Source organism: Mus caroli, chromosome 13 (genome assembly GCF_900094665.2).
Source record: "Mus caroli chromosome 13, CAROLI_EIJ_v1.1, whole genome shotgun sequence".
Lineage (NCBI taxonomy): Eukaryota > Metazoa > Chordata > Mammalia > Rodentia > Muridae > Mus > Mus caroli.
The window spans coordinates 20,684,322-20,698,507 of NC_034582.1; the positions used below are offsets into that span (position 1 = coordinate 20,684,322).

At 44.4% G+C, this 14,186-nt stretch overlaps 1 protein-coding gene across 1 annotated transcript in view; it reads left to right on the plus strand.

Annotated features, from left to right (window-relative positions):
• Kiaa0319 (KIAA0319 ortholog) overlaps positions 1-14,186 on the plus strand; it is a 63,904-nt gene that overhangs the window by 41,797 nt on the left and 7,921 nt on the right. Inside the window, exons 17-20 of the mRNA XM_021180546.2 lie at positions 5,236-5,378; positions 8,224-8,346; positions 10,228-10,318; positions 13,404-13,495. Of these exons, the coding sequence (XP_021036205.1) occupies positions 5,236-5,378; positions 8,224-8,346; positions 10,228-10,318; positions 13,404-13,495 (449 nt within the window). The remainder of the gene's footprint in view (positions 1-5,235; positions 5,379-8,223; positions 8,347-10,227; positions 10,319-13,403; positions 13,496-14,186) is intronic.

Here is a 14,186-nt window from a genome sequence, read left to right on the forward strand (position 1 = left end):
AAAAAAAAAAGAGTTCATGGTTTCTCTCCACAGCAATGGAAACCCTAACTAAGACACAAGCTGAAATTGTTAATCTTAGTTGTCAACTTGATCTAAGAGATGACCCTCTGGATATATCTGTTGAATAATTGTTTTGATTAGGTTATTGAGATGGGTCTTCCCATCTCAATAATGCGGGTAGCATCATTCCCTAGGTAGAGGATCCTGGTCTGTATAAAAAGGAGAAAATGAATTGAACATAGGTGTTCTTTATTTCTACTTTTGAACCATGACCAGCTGCCCCAAGTCTTGCTACCAGAACTTCCTCAAACTATAAGTCCAAACTACCTCATTTTCCTTTAATATTCTTTTGCCATGACAATAGGAAAAGAGCCTAGACAGAATATCAGTACCAGGAGTAGGACTAATGTGGTGATAAACCTGACCATGTGGTTCATAGGCTTTTGAAACACGTTTGTGGAAAGAATATGAAAGGATTTGGAACTTCAAGGTAGAAAAGCTCTACAATACTATAAGCAAAGTTTAGGGGACAAGAATGTTGAAAGGCACATGGACAGTGGACAGATGCCTGGATCATGACGTTTCTGAAGAACCCTATCAGGACCTGGGATGGGGCCCATTCATGTGATGTTTTTCTAAGAATTTAGTTTAATTCTGCCCATGTCCTACGAACTTGAATAAAACTGAATTTAAAGCTAACAGACTGATTTTTTGCAGAGAAAATGTGAGGACAAGATAGTATTCAAACTGGTGCTGAGAAGACCTCTGGTCTCAACCTGCATGTACACACCTACACACATACCTGCACATGCACACATGTACCTGTACATGAACACCTGCACACACACACACACACACACACACACACACACACACACATGGGAGACATACAGGAAGCACATACATGAAAATAATGTCAGGTAATAAAGAGGTACGGGTGATACTAATGCATCTACCAGCTGAGAGAAAGATGTGGAACATAATCTGTCTACAGAGTGCCAGAGAGCATGACCCTACCAACACTTTTATTTGAGGCTTTGTGTAGCCACCCGCAGCCACACAAACCGGGTTCCTGAGGGGTAGGCTGGGGCTATATGGAGAAAAGACAGGGGGCAGGGAAGAGAAAGAACAAGACCAAGACAAGGTCCCAGAGTTTAAGAGTCTGAGCTTATTTATAAAGGGGGAAGGCCCATCTCCTGCCATGCCAGGCTCTTGATGCTTTGTTGCCAGGCTGTCAGCACTTGGTCGCCAAGCTGTTGCTTATCTCAGGATGACAGGTTCAGCCTCTCAGCGGGTAGCAGTGTCTTGGAGAAGAGCACGGGTGGCAGAACAATAGACCTATCTAGGTTGGAAGACTAGGTATTCTTGTTCACAGTGGCAGAACAGGTCTGAGTCAGCCTGCTCAAGGCTGGGGGAGGCTGCAATTCCTCCCTAAATATATAATAAAAAATTAGCTGGACTGGGGCATAAAATTTACTTATGCTCCATGGTCCTGCCTGGGAATTTTAGTGGCTGGCAGCTGCGCCTGTCTCGGGACTTTGGTCTACAATGAATTTATTCTGATCTGCCCTGGAGAACATGTGCAGCTTGCTTGTGTTTATTTTACACAAACACGGCTCTATGGTGCTATTATGAACAAACCATAGCCTCTTGGCACATGCCTCTGTCTTAGATTGAATAATCCAGAGTCTCAGTGGCCTGTCCTTGGCTGCCGGCCCTTATAGCTTACCTTATTCTCAATCAGACCAAAGCCACAATATGTACTAAATACATCTCTTCATATTGATGAATTTCTGCTACCTGTGCTTGCTGAAGGCGAGTCTGCAGTGAGGTAACTGCTTTGGCTGACTAGAACTGTGAGACAAGAGATTGCTCTTGTTTTCAGTGATTAAGCTGTGGAACTATTTTCGGTAGTCCTGGGAAAGAGCTATATATATTTCTCTAGAGAAGATATAGGTGTGTTCATCACATGACAATATGCTCCATTATATTAAGGAAATCGTTAGTTTTCCTGCTCAGATGGAAAGGTATCCTGGGACTTAGGATACTTTGTGGAGCCCAGGAACCACATAGCCCTGAGGTGGGACAGTGTCCCAGTGGAAGGGCATCCTGAGGCACAGGAGCTCGGGAACCACACAGCTCTTAGAGGAAGCCTCCTCAGCAGGGGCGTTGCAGCTCTCAGGGGAGGGGATCCCCACTGAGCTGAGGGGCTCAGGAGCCTCGGCCCTGCTCCACTTCTTCCTTTCTTCCCTTCTCTTCATTGCTTCTTGGCTTCTTCTGGCAAGAGTCACATCAGAAAGTAAATCTCATAAAAGAGACTTATGGGAGGGTCCAGGGTGTGGAGGGGTGAATCCAGGATCGGCTAAATCTTGCTTCCAGAAGGAGACAACAGAGAACTGAGCAACAGTTACATAGGAGTTCTTTTTTTTTTTTTTTTTTTTGTTTTGTTTTGTTTTTTTGTTTTTCGAGACAGGGTTTCTCTGCGTAGCTCTGGCTGTCCTGGAACTCACTTTGTAGACCAGGCTGGCCTCGAACTCAGAAATCCGCCTGCCTCTGCCTCCCAAGTGCTGGGATTAAAGGCGTGCACCACCACACCCGGCTACATAGGAGTTCTTAAGGGGGGAGGGGGGCGGTGCATGGAGCTATCCAGGGTGAGGATTGGTGGGATTTCAAGTCCTGAGCTTGGGAGAGCCCAGGGATTGGTAGGGTTTCCTGTTCAGTCATTGGTAGTTTTTGGTGCTCAGGGATTGGTGGGTTTCTGTGGCAAGCTCAGGGATTGGTAGGTTTTCCTGCTTAGGGTTTGGTGGGATTTTGCTCAGACTTTTTACCTAAAATTAACATCATCTGGGAAGGGTCCTACAGAGGAGCTAGAGATGACCTTTTTAACAGTTACAGAGGCTGAAAATGTTATGGCAGAGAGGTCTGGGGAGGGACCTGGCTGCTGAAGCTCCTCCGGCAGGGGGTGGGGGGTGGGGTGGAGTTGGGGGAGCCGCAGTCTCCTGATCTGAGAGTATACAAAGTTTCCAAAGTACACAGTATACAAAGTTTAAAACCTAGTCCATGGTAGGAGTCCATAGTAGGAAAGCCTTTCCCTGTGCTTGAGTCAGCATGCATAGTCAACAGAACTGTCAAACAAAACTACTCCCAGGGCCAAAAGATGTCTTAGCAAGGTGAAGTTGTCTGCTACCAAGCCCGAAGACCGGAGTTCAATCATTAGGACTCACATAGTGGAGGAGAGAACTCACTTCCATAACTTATCCTCTGATTACCACATCTGTGTACGCGCGCGCATACACACTCACACACTCACACACTCACACACACACACACACACACACACACACACACACACACACACACACCTATCTTTTAATACCTGTTTACTGCTTGCCTATATAATCTAAAGTTTAGATCATGGCAACTGTTCAGAGCACTGTGTGTTGCTGGCACAGATGTAAAATGAACAGACACTGTAAAAAAAATTTAGCTATAGAATTAGTTACCTAATGCAGTTATTGAGGGGAATATAAAAACTTTCATCTACATTTAAAAAAGTATTTAGGGGCTGGAGAGATGGCTCAACTGTTAAGAGCACTGACTGCTCTTCCAGGGGTCCTGAGTTCAATTCCCAGCAATTCCCACATGGTGGCTCACAACCATCTGTAATGGGATCTGATGCCCTCTTCTGGTATGTTTGAAGACAGCTACAGTGTACTCATATACATTAAATAAATATTTTTTAAAAAGTATTTATTGACAGTTCACAACATATATTCATGATAGAGTGTAAGCAACCTAAATGTCCATCAATGGATAGAAGTGATATATGGGAACTGGGGAGATAGCTCGTTGGTAAGGTATTTTGCCATGAAAGCTTGAAGACCTGAGTTTGATACGGAACTCAAGTAAAAATCTGGACAAAGGGCCAGAAAAAACAAACAAACAAATAAGTAAATAAAGGCTCAGCAAGGAAATGCACCTGCTACTGGGCCTGGTGACCTGAGTTTAACCCCTGGGACCCACGTGGTAGAAAGAGAGAACGGTCCTCTGACTTATACACATGGACTGTGGCATGTGTACACCCCCCCCCGCCCCCAAAGCATTCAAATGAAAGTAAGGGGGACGGTGGTGGCTGTAGTAGCTTTCCTGTTGGGATGAAATACCATGACCAGAAAAACAATTCATGGAGGAAAGGGTCTATCTTGGGCTTACCATTCCAGAGGATATCACATCAGAGGCGGGGCAGTGAGCAGCAAGCATGATGGGAAGAGCAGGAGCTGAGAAATCATGTCTTCAACTACAAACAGAAAGGAGTAGCTTGAAGTGGAGCCAGCTATAAGTCTCACAGCCTGCTTTCAGTGATGTACTTCCTCCAGCAAGGCTGAACCACTCCATCCCCCAAACAGTGTCACCAACTGGGACCACTGTGCTCAAATACATATCCCATGGGGAACATTCTTATGCAACCTACAGTGGTGACTGAATGGTGGTTGGAGGGCAGGGACAGGTTGGGGAAGGATCCTTGGGGCTCACTGGTAGTCCAGCCTAGCCTTATCAATGAGCTCCAAGCCTCCAATGAGAGACCTTGTTTCCCATTCTGTCAAGATGGCTCAGGAGTTAAGAGCACTGGCTGCCTTTCAGAGGACCTGGGTTGGCTCCCCAGCACCACATGGCTGCTCACAACTCTCTGTAACGTCAGCCCTAGGGAATCTGATGCCCTCTTCTGGCCTCTGTAGGCACCAGACACACTAGTGGCACAAAGATTGTTATGTGGATGACCACATGTAGCCACATACATAAAACAAATGCATAAATAAACAAGTAAATCTCCCACTACCCCTCCTTTTTTTAAAGAAAGACCTTGTTGGATACAACAAGCTGAATGTCATCCGAGGAATGACACCCAGAGTTGACCTTTGACATCCACATCTACACCCGCAAACAAGTTATACAAGTTACTTAAATATGTTCAGAAATATATATATATACATATATATTCATGAATATATATGTGTATCTCTATCTATCTATCTATCTATCTATCTATCTATCTATCTATCTATCTATATGGAATGTTATTTGGCAATAAGAATGAAGAAGAATGAAGAAGAATGAATCCAATCACAGAGCTGTAGCCATCTACCTTCTCAACTGTGCAGGCCAGGAGGCTGAGGTGAAACGCCATGCTGGTCGCTGTCTAATGATGTGTCTGTCCTCTCTCTGTCTCTTCTACAGCACTGTGATTGTATTTTATGTACAGAGTGGGTCACCTTTCAAGGTTCTCAGAGCTGCTGATGTGGCCCAGAATCTGCACAAGCGGCTTTCCAAGGAGAAGGAGGCTTTCCTGCTTTTCAAGGTCTTGAGGGTAGACACAGCAGGTACATCTCCCACAGAAATACTATAATAAAACAGTCAGATGTGCTAACCATGCACGAGTCTTATAGGCACAACATGGACATGGTTGTAGTTTGAATGTAAAAACGTTCTCTATAGTGTCTTTGAACACTTGGAGCCCAACTGGTGGCCCTGATGAGAAGATGATGGAATTTTTAGGAGGTGGAGCCTTGCTGGAGGAGGTGGTCCCCTGGGTGCAGGTCTTGGGGTTTCCTAGCCTAGCCTTCTTCACACTCCCCCACCTCCTACCTCTGTCTACCCTTCCTACTTCCTCACAGTAGAGCAGTGTGTCCAGCTGCCTCTCAATCCTGTGGCCATGCCTCCTCTGCCATAATAGTCTGTATCCCTTTGAACTGTAAGCCCTTTGCCCTTTAAGTTCAGGAGTCTGGCCATAGAAACAAGAAAGCTATCTAATACAGACATTTTCCTTTCAACCCCCCAGAGACTCTGCAATTATTTCTCCAGTAGGCGACCCATTTACCAACTGCTCTTGTCTTGGAAAGAAATCAGAGAACAGTAGTATCACACATCACTGTTTCAAAAACTCTTCCTGCCAGTTTAAAATAGTTGTAACCACATTTCTTAGCTCTGCTTGTCCCTTCAGGACACCAAACTGATTCCTAGTTCCATGGTCCCTGTCCTTATCTCATGAGTAAATGTTAATGAAGGTAGTCATCTCAGAGTTTCCATAATATGATAATATTTGACAAAGTTGTTTCACACATGTGTTAGTCTACAATTGACACTCTTACTCATAACATGGAGTAACTCGGTAACTTGATATTTTTCAAAGTAAAGTCATTTGTTTTTCTTTCTTTTTTTTATTGGGTGTTTATTTCAATTACATTTCCAATGCTATCCCAAAAAGTCCCCCACGCGCTCCCCCACCCATTCCCCTACCCACCCACTCCCACTTCTTGGCCCTGGCGTTCCCCTGTACTGAGGCATATAAAGTTTGCATGACCAATGGGCCTTTCTTTCCACTGATGGCCGACTAGGCCATCTTCTGATTCATATGCAGCTAGAGACACGAGCTCTGGGGGGGGGGGTACTGGTTAGTTCATATTGTTGTTCCACCTATAGGGTTNGCATATAAAGTTTGCACGACCAATGGGCCTCTCTTTCCACTGATGGCCGACTAGGCCATCTTCTGATTCATATGCAGCTAGAGACATGAGCTCCAGGGGGGGGGGTATTGGTTAGTTCATATTGTTGTTGTACCTATAGGATTGCAGATCCCTTCAGCTTCTTGAGTACTTTCCCTAGCTCCTCCATTGGGGGCCCTGTGATCCATCCAATAGCTGACTGTGAGCATCCACGTCTGTGTTTGCCAGGCCCCGGCATAGTCTCACAAGAGACAGCCATATCTGGGTCCTTTTAGCAAAATCTTGCTAGTATATGCAATGGTGTCAGCGTTTGGAAGCTGATTACGGGATGGATCCCCGGATATGGCAGTTTCTAGATGGTCCATCTTTTCGTCTCAGCTCCAAACTTTGTCTCTGTAACTCCTGTCATTTGTTTTTCTAAAGCCCAAAGCAGTGATTTATTTATTGTAGAAAATCTGAGAGCTGTGTGTGGTGCACATGACTTTAATCCCAGCACTCAGGAGGCAGAGACAGGTGGATCTCTGAGTTTGTGGCCAGCCTGGTCTATGGTCTACAGAGTGAGTTCCAGGGAAGCCAGAACTGCACAGAGATATCCTGATCTGATATATATACAATTATGAAATGGACAAAGAAGAAAACAATCTTCTAGTTTGTAGAGTTTAGAATTTCCATCTTCCAAACTTTTGTTACTATTCTGATATATTTCATTTTTGTTGTTCTATCTTTAGGAAAAATAATATGATCAGATGTTTTGAGTATGCATTTGTGTGAGTGTGCATGTGAGAGAGTGTAGTGAGTGTATGTTTGTGTATGTGTCTATGTGAGTGTGTGTGTGTGTGTGTTGCTGGGGATTCAATCTCATGTCTCTACCACTGAGTTACATCACAGCTCTTGCCATGTCTTTGTATTTTACATCGTGCCATTACTATTTTTCCAAATCCTTTAGAATTTCTTTTCCATGAGACATTCGTGGCTGCCTGGTCTTCCTCCCTGGATGTGTTCTGTAATCACACACTACTCTTCTAGCTGTGGACTGTAAGAATGACTATGAGTTGTGTTCCAATAAAGACCAAGCACTGTGCACACCCAGTTGGTTTCAGTGCACATGTTCTTAGAGATTATTATACTGTTAAATGTCACGGCTCGTTCTATGATATGGATTGGATTTTCCCTTCGTTTGCTTCCTGACGAGCTCGTAGGTGGTGAGAGTTTATGCTCCTGTTTTGGTGGTGGTGGTAAGGGCTGAGGCAGAGTCTTATTATGTAGTCCTGGCTGAGCTGGTGCTTTCTGTATCAACATCAAACCTGCAGAAATGTTCCTGCTTCAGCCTCCTGAGTTCTAGGATTTTAGGTATCTGTTGTCATGCTTGGCTTATAAGAGAGTTTTGTTGTTGTTGGTGGTGGTGGTGCTGGTAGTGTTTTTGTTTGTTTGCTTTTTTTTTTTTTTTTTTTTTTTTTTTTTTTTTTTTTTTTTGTGAGACAAGGCTTCTCTGTGTAGTTCTGGTTGTCTTGGAACTCGCTTTGTAGACCAGGCTGGCCACAAACTCAGAGATCCACCTGCATCGGCCTCCTGAGTGCTGGAATAATTAAGGGCACACATTACTACACCTGGCTTCTTGAGAGATTGTTAGTTCACCCATTTATCTTAGGCCTCTACTCTGGAAGTGGAAAAGCAGGGATCCCCCTTGTCCATGTTAGCCTCAGCTCTGTACCACTTTTCACAGGGTGCCTTCTCAAGTGTTCAGGCCATGGTCACTGTGACCCCATCACGAAGCGCTGCATCTGCTCCCAGCTGTGGATGGAGAACCTCATACAGCGGTACATGTGGGATGGAGAGAGCAACTGTGGTGAGTGGTGCGTGTGTGGTCGTGGCTTCTGCTGTGGTTCTCGGGGATATTCATCTCTCCCTGGCTCAGCACCTAGAGCCATCCCGCAGCATTCTTTCCTGAAGCCAAGTGAACCAACTCACTTAGTTGTACATTAAAAAGCTTGTCCCAATCTGTCTCCCGAGCCTCGTCTGCAAAACCTCCTGTGAGATAGATTTGGGTTCTAAAAAGCAACTGCCTTGAGATTCTTCCCCTCAGATTGTACCTGCTGTGACTTAGGATGTTGGGACGTTATGATGACACACCTCCTATGTATTCTGTTGGGATAATACAAAATGGGAAATGTGGCCCACACTGCTAGGGGTCAGCCCAAGCAGGTACCACAAACAGGAATCACCGTAGTGCCCCAGAGCCCATGCTGGTGCTTTTTGTCAGTCCCTCTGGAAAGAAAAACAGTACCCCACAAAGACACGCACACATAGACACACACACACACACACACACACACACATACACACACACTACTTTTTTTTTTTTGAGACAGGGTCTCATAGAGCTTAGCCTGACTCTGGTTTCTCTATGTAGTAGAGGATGACCTTGAACTCCTGACCCTTCTACTTCCACCTTCTAAGTGCTAGGATTGCATATGAGTCACAATACTAAGCTAGAAAACTATTTGTTAATGGCAGTCTACTCCTAAGAGCTAATTTGCTATCCTGGCAATCCCGATGGACATAAATGGCCGAAAGATGTTAAGAACTGCCTGCCGTGTTGTTTTCTTGCTTAACCCCCCCACAAACATCAAGAAGGAAACCAGCCTCAGGCCACTGTTCTAGGAAGGGGGCATAATAGTCAATCAGGTTAAACATGAAACCTTGATCCATTGGTGTTTGCTTTGTTTTTGTTTTTGTTTTTGAGACAGCATCTCTCTACATAGTCCTTGTTGTCCTGAAATCCTTTCTGTAGACCAGACTGGCTTTGAACTCACAGAGATTTGCCTGTCTCCAACTTCCAAAAGATGTGATTAAAAGTATGTGCCACTATGTTGGGCAGCCATTGGCATGTTTGCCCCTAAGTTATTATTGCAAAGCTTAGGATACAGAAGGGATGAGGAGTAGTTCCCAAATTGACCTTTGACCTTTGACCTGGTAGATGTCTTCATGCTGCAGGCAACCAATCATACAGACTCTTGGCTTGCTTTGTGAAGACCATGCCGTGGGTCTGGGAATATAGCCTAGTAAGTAGAGTGCTTGCCAAGTATATCCAAAGCCTTAGACTCTATCTCCCATACACAGAGTCTCACATAAAACCATGTGTAGGGTGCACACCCGTAATCCCAGTACTGGGGGTGTAGGATAGGAGGATTAGAAGTTCAAGATCATCCTTGGTTATGTAATAAATTCAAGACCAGTCTGAGTTACATGAGAGCCTGTCTCACAAAGAAGAAGGTAGAAAATGGAGGAGAAAGAGGAAGAGGAAGGGGAGGGGGAGGGGAGGAGAGGAGAGGAGAGGAGAACAGTGTCATGCAGATATTTTTAGGGACAAAGGTTGTTATGATTCTTGGGATTCTGGCATTAGCTGTATAATATTTCATACATTTGTATGTAGGAGGCATAGCTGCTTCCCTGATTCTTTTCAGTTATTTTGGATTTCCTGTTCTCAAGTCCGCCTGAACTATGTTCCTGAGGTCCCTGAGTTATGTGCCTCATGAGGTCCTTACACCAAACAGACAAAGTCATCAGTCTGCTGTTCTGATTGGCGCCTAGCCTGGCTCTTTTGTCTGCCCCCACAGTGCCCTCTGTACCACAGCTGGCTGCTGCTCAGACGTGAGTCCGTCTCACCAAGAACCAAGCTGTTTAGCAAATAGTTTATCACTGTGCACTCTGACCTTTTCTTTTGCAGAGTGGAGTATATTCTATGTAGCAGCTCTGGCATTGACGCTAACAGTGCTAACTGGAGCTGTGACTTGGCTGTGCATCTGCTGCTGCAGGAGGTACCTAATATGCTTGTTCATTGTGTGCAAAGAAGATGCTGGGGTGATGGACAGCTTTGGTCTTTTTTGCTTGGGTTTGTCTTAACTGCTCAACTGGTTAACTAACTGACAACAAGGCTTTAAAATAAACTGGACTTCATGGGCACAATGATGTCCTTTACAAGTCTAGCATGTGCGTCTAAGTCAGTGGAGCAACACTGGGGGCAGCTTTCTCTAACTGAAGGTTTCACCTTCTAGCAGGGCCCACAATCCTATATTAAATCTACTATACATATTATATAATATATAGAGATAAAATTATATATATAAATACACATTACACAATATTTATAGATAAAATTATATATAAATATATATGTATATGGTAGGAATTAAACCTAGTGTCTTGTCTGTGCAAGGCAGGCACTCTCTCCCCCAAACCTGATAGTAACTCGTTCTTGCATGTCACCAGACCAGTGCCCAGGTGGCCTTCCATGTCAGCAGAGAAAGACATTGTAGAAATGTGTGGGTCTATTCTGTAGACGTCACTGTATGAAGTGACAATTGGATCAGTCTGAATCCTTTAGTCCATCTAAACCTTGAAGAGAGGCAATGGCATACCCAAGGGACCCTTTGCTTTAAGGTTTTCTTCTGAGAATGGAGGTGACTTCTGAGAGGCCCCTAGGCTGCCTCATTGTCAGAATCTTCCAGAACCCCAGGCTCAGCCCTCACGAGGAGTTTTGTAAGGAAAGATACCACTAGACCTCAGCAGAGAGTGGTAGGCTCATCTTTCTATACAAAACACTGTATTGTCTAAAGATGTGCTTTTAAAAAGGCAATCTGAAAGTAATAGCTGTTTCCGAAAATGCTGCTTACTTTCTTTGAGATCCATTTGTGATTGAATTCCCAGCAGTGGGGGTGAGCCAAGGCCTTAGGGAGAGGCCCAGATCCCAGAACCTACTGAGTGTGGCTGTGAATATTTTATATCTCAGGGTTGTGGACAGTAAGTAAATGGTGCTTACTTTGAACATCTACTGAGCCTTTGCCATTTTGATCCATAATGACAGGCTCTAACTATACTGCAGTTTTTGGCCTTCCCAGTGACCACAGGAGAAAGGGACTCTTCTGGAGGCAAGGGCATGGGACACAGAAGTCTTAAATAGTATTCTCAAAGTCTCCAGCTAGCAAGCACTAAACTGAAATCAAGAAGCCCTTGCTCTGAATGACATATGGTCAGAACCACACCTTAGCTAGTGGTTCCTTTGTTTGTTTGCTTGTTTAGCAACAGTGGTTCACTATGTAGCCGTGGGTTCTGGGACTTGCTAGGTAGAGCAGGCTGGCTTCAAACTCAAAGAGAGCTTCCTGCCTCTGCTGCCTGAGTTTAATGTAGTTTAAATGAGTGTTTTCAAGTGATCCTTAGCAGTTCATTGTGAAGCACAAAGGATCATCCCACTTTTTTGTTTGTTTGTTTGTTTTGTTTTTTTGGTTTTGGTTTTCTGAGACAGGGTTTCTCTGTGTAGCCCTGGCTGTCCTGGAACTCACTCTGTAGACCAGGCTGACCTCAAACTCAGAAATCCACCTGCCTCTGCCTCCCAAGTGCTGGAATTAAAGTGTGCGCCACCATTGCCCTGCTTCATCCCAGTTTTTACGTCTTGTAGGAAAAAAAACGGAAGACAGAGTTATTTCTAAGATAAGTGTGGGGCTTCAGTGTCTTACCTCTTTTGTGTGCCCCTCCTGCTGGTTGGTGGTTTTAGTCCCATGTCTCTGAACATTCTTAGTTAGCACTAGTTTGGAGGAATCTTGCTCACCCACGTGTTTCTAAGGGAAACATCACTTGTGGGGAAAGGTGCCTGGGCTGTATACAGGTGTTGGGCATTGCTTGACTCCAGCACCCCAGGCTCAGGGGAACCCTTTATTTATTGCCACTCAACACTCCAGTCAGGTATCAGGGTCCCTGGAATGAGGGTCCTCGAAATCTAGGTGGGTAAGGATTTGGCAGTGACAAACAGAAACAAACACAGAGGCAGTTTGAATCTGAGTGTATTTTGCAGTCCTCAAGCAGGGGTTTTTATACATTAAAAAAAAAACCAAACAAATATTGGGCTGGAGAGATGGCTCAGTGGTTAAGAGCACTGTCTGCTCTTCCAAAGGTCCTGAGTTCAATTCCCAGCAACCACATGATGGCTCACAACCATCTGTAAAGGGGTCTGATGCCCTCTTCTGTTGTGTCTGGAAACAGCTACATTGTACTCATATAGTGAAAAACAAAACAAAAACCAAATATTATAATTCTTAGATGATGTGTACAGTGAAGCAATCATAAATACCATCATTATCATTTGGCGCAGTAAAGCACAAAAATCAAGCAGACATTACAACTCTGAAAAGATGTACTCAGTGACTCACAAACAGAACAGGTGACAGCATGATTAATAGAAATCCTCCAAGAATAACAACTCTGAAAGGGTGTCTTCAGTGAGGCAGTCATCCAAGGCTAGTGGCATATTCCAAGAGCAGATTAATAAATTGTTATGGTCAATTATTGTTTAGCATCTAATGCCTGATTTTTTAAAATAAGTCTTCAACACATAAACTTAAATTATTTTAATTCTTCTTATTTAAGGCTTTCTTTACCATATACCAAAGCCCACTTCCAATAACACACGTGTAGCCATATGAAACTTTATTGTTGGGAAAGTTTTTTCTCTATCACAATACTATTATATAATTTTGTAAATGATTTATAAAGTAAAGCGTTGGTTTCCCCAGAGATAAGGTCATGTTAGTGACCCCATCTTAAGGGATGGTTTCTTACCCATTATTCTCCCTTAAGATCTTAGCCTAGGCTACCAGGAACATGTAAATAAGAAAAGGAATAAGAGAAAACAAAACAGATAGATTGCCATGAGAACTTATGGCACAGTATTTTGCTCCAGCCAAGAGTTCCACAACCGGTCCCAGGAGGCCTCCTTCTTTTGAAGTTTTTGCCTTAGTCTGTGGCAGAACTTGTCACACAGTTTCTACTGAGGTTGGTGTGGCAATTTATGTGGAAGAGATACCAAGTGCCATTCTAAGCATCCAATCTAGCGTTTCACTTTTCTTTCAGACGGAAAAGGACTAAGATCCGGAAGAAAACCAAGTATACCATCCTAGACAGCATGGACGAACAGGAAAGAATGGAACTGAGGCCCAAGTACGGTAAGACGCTTCCCTTTAAACACCTTACCTAGGCACTGGGCAGAGAGTCGAGCTGGATGAAAGGGAATCAATAGTTAGGAAGAAGAGCAAGCCTGGGAGTCTGCAAGGGAAGACAAAAAGCAGCAGTCCCCTGGGCAGGCTGCCTGAGAACAGGCCCATGGGAACTGTATTAGGAAGCTAATGAAGAATTGGCGACCCGGGTGGTGGTGGTGCATGCCTTTAATCCCAGCACTTGGGAGGCAGAGGCAAGCGGATTTCTGAGTTCGAGGCCAGCCTGGTCTACAAAGTGAGTTCCAGGACAGCCAGGACTACACAGAGAAACCCTGTCTCGAAAAATGAAAAACAAAAAACAAACAAACAAGAATTGGCAAGTACTCTGAGGCATTAATGGCTGAGGATTGCAAATACTGAGCTTCTGCCAAATGCCCCCAGAGCAAGGACTTCTCTTCCATCAGGGTGTCCCTGGTGTCTAGTTCTTCTCTACTCTGGCTTGTGGGGAGGCGGGGCATGTGGCCCACCAAGCACTTTTCCCCTGGCTTTTCCTTAAGAGCTGCTCCCTTGACATCTGGCCAGACATGCAGCAGCAAGGCACCTGGCCTTTAAAAGCAACCGTTTCCCATCAGCTCAGTCAGCTGAGGCAACTTGAGAAAATTGTCCTCTCAGAGGGTATTGACCCTTTTTTTTTTTTTTT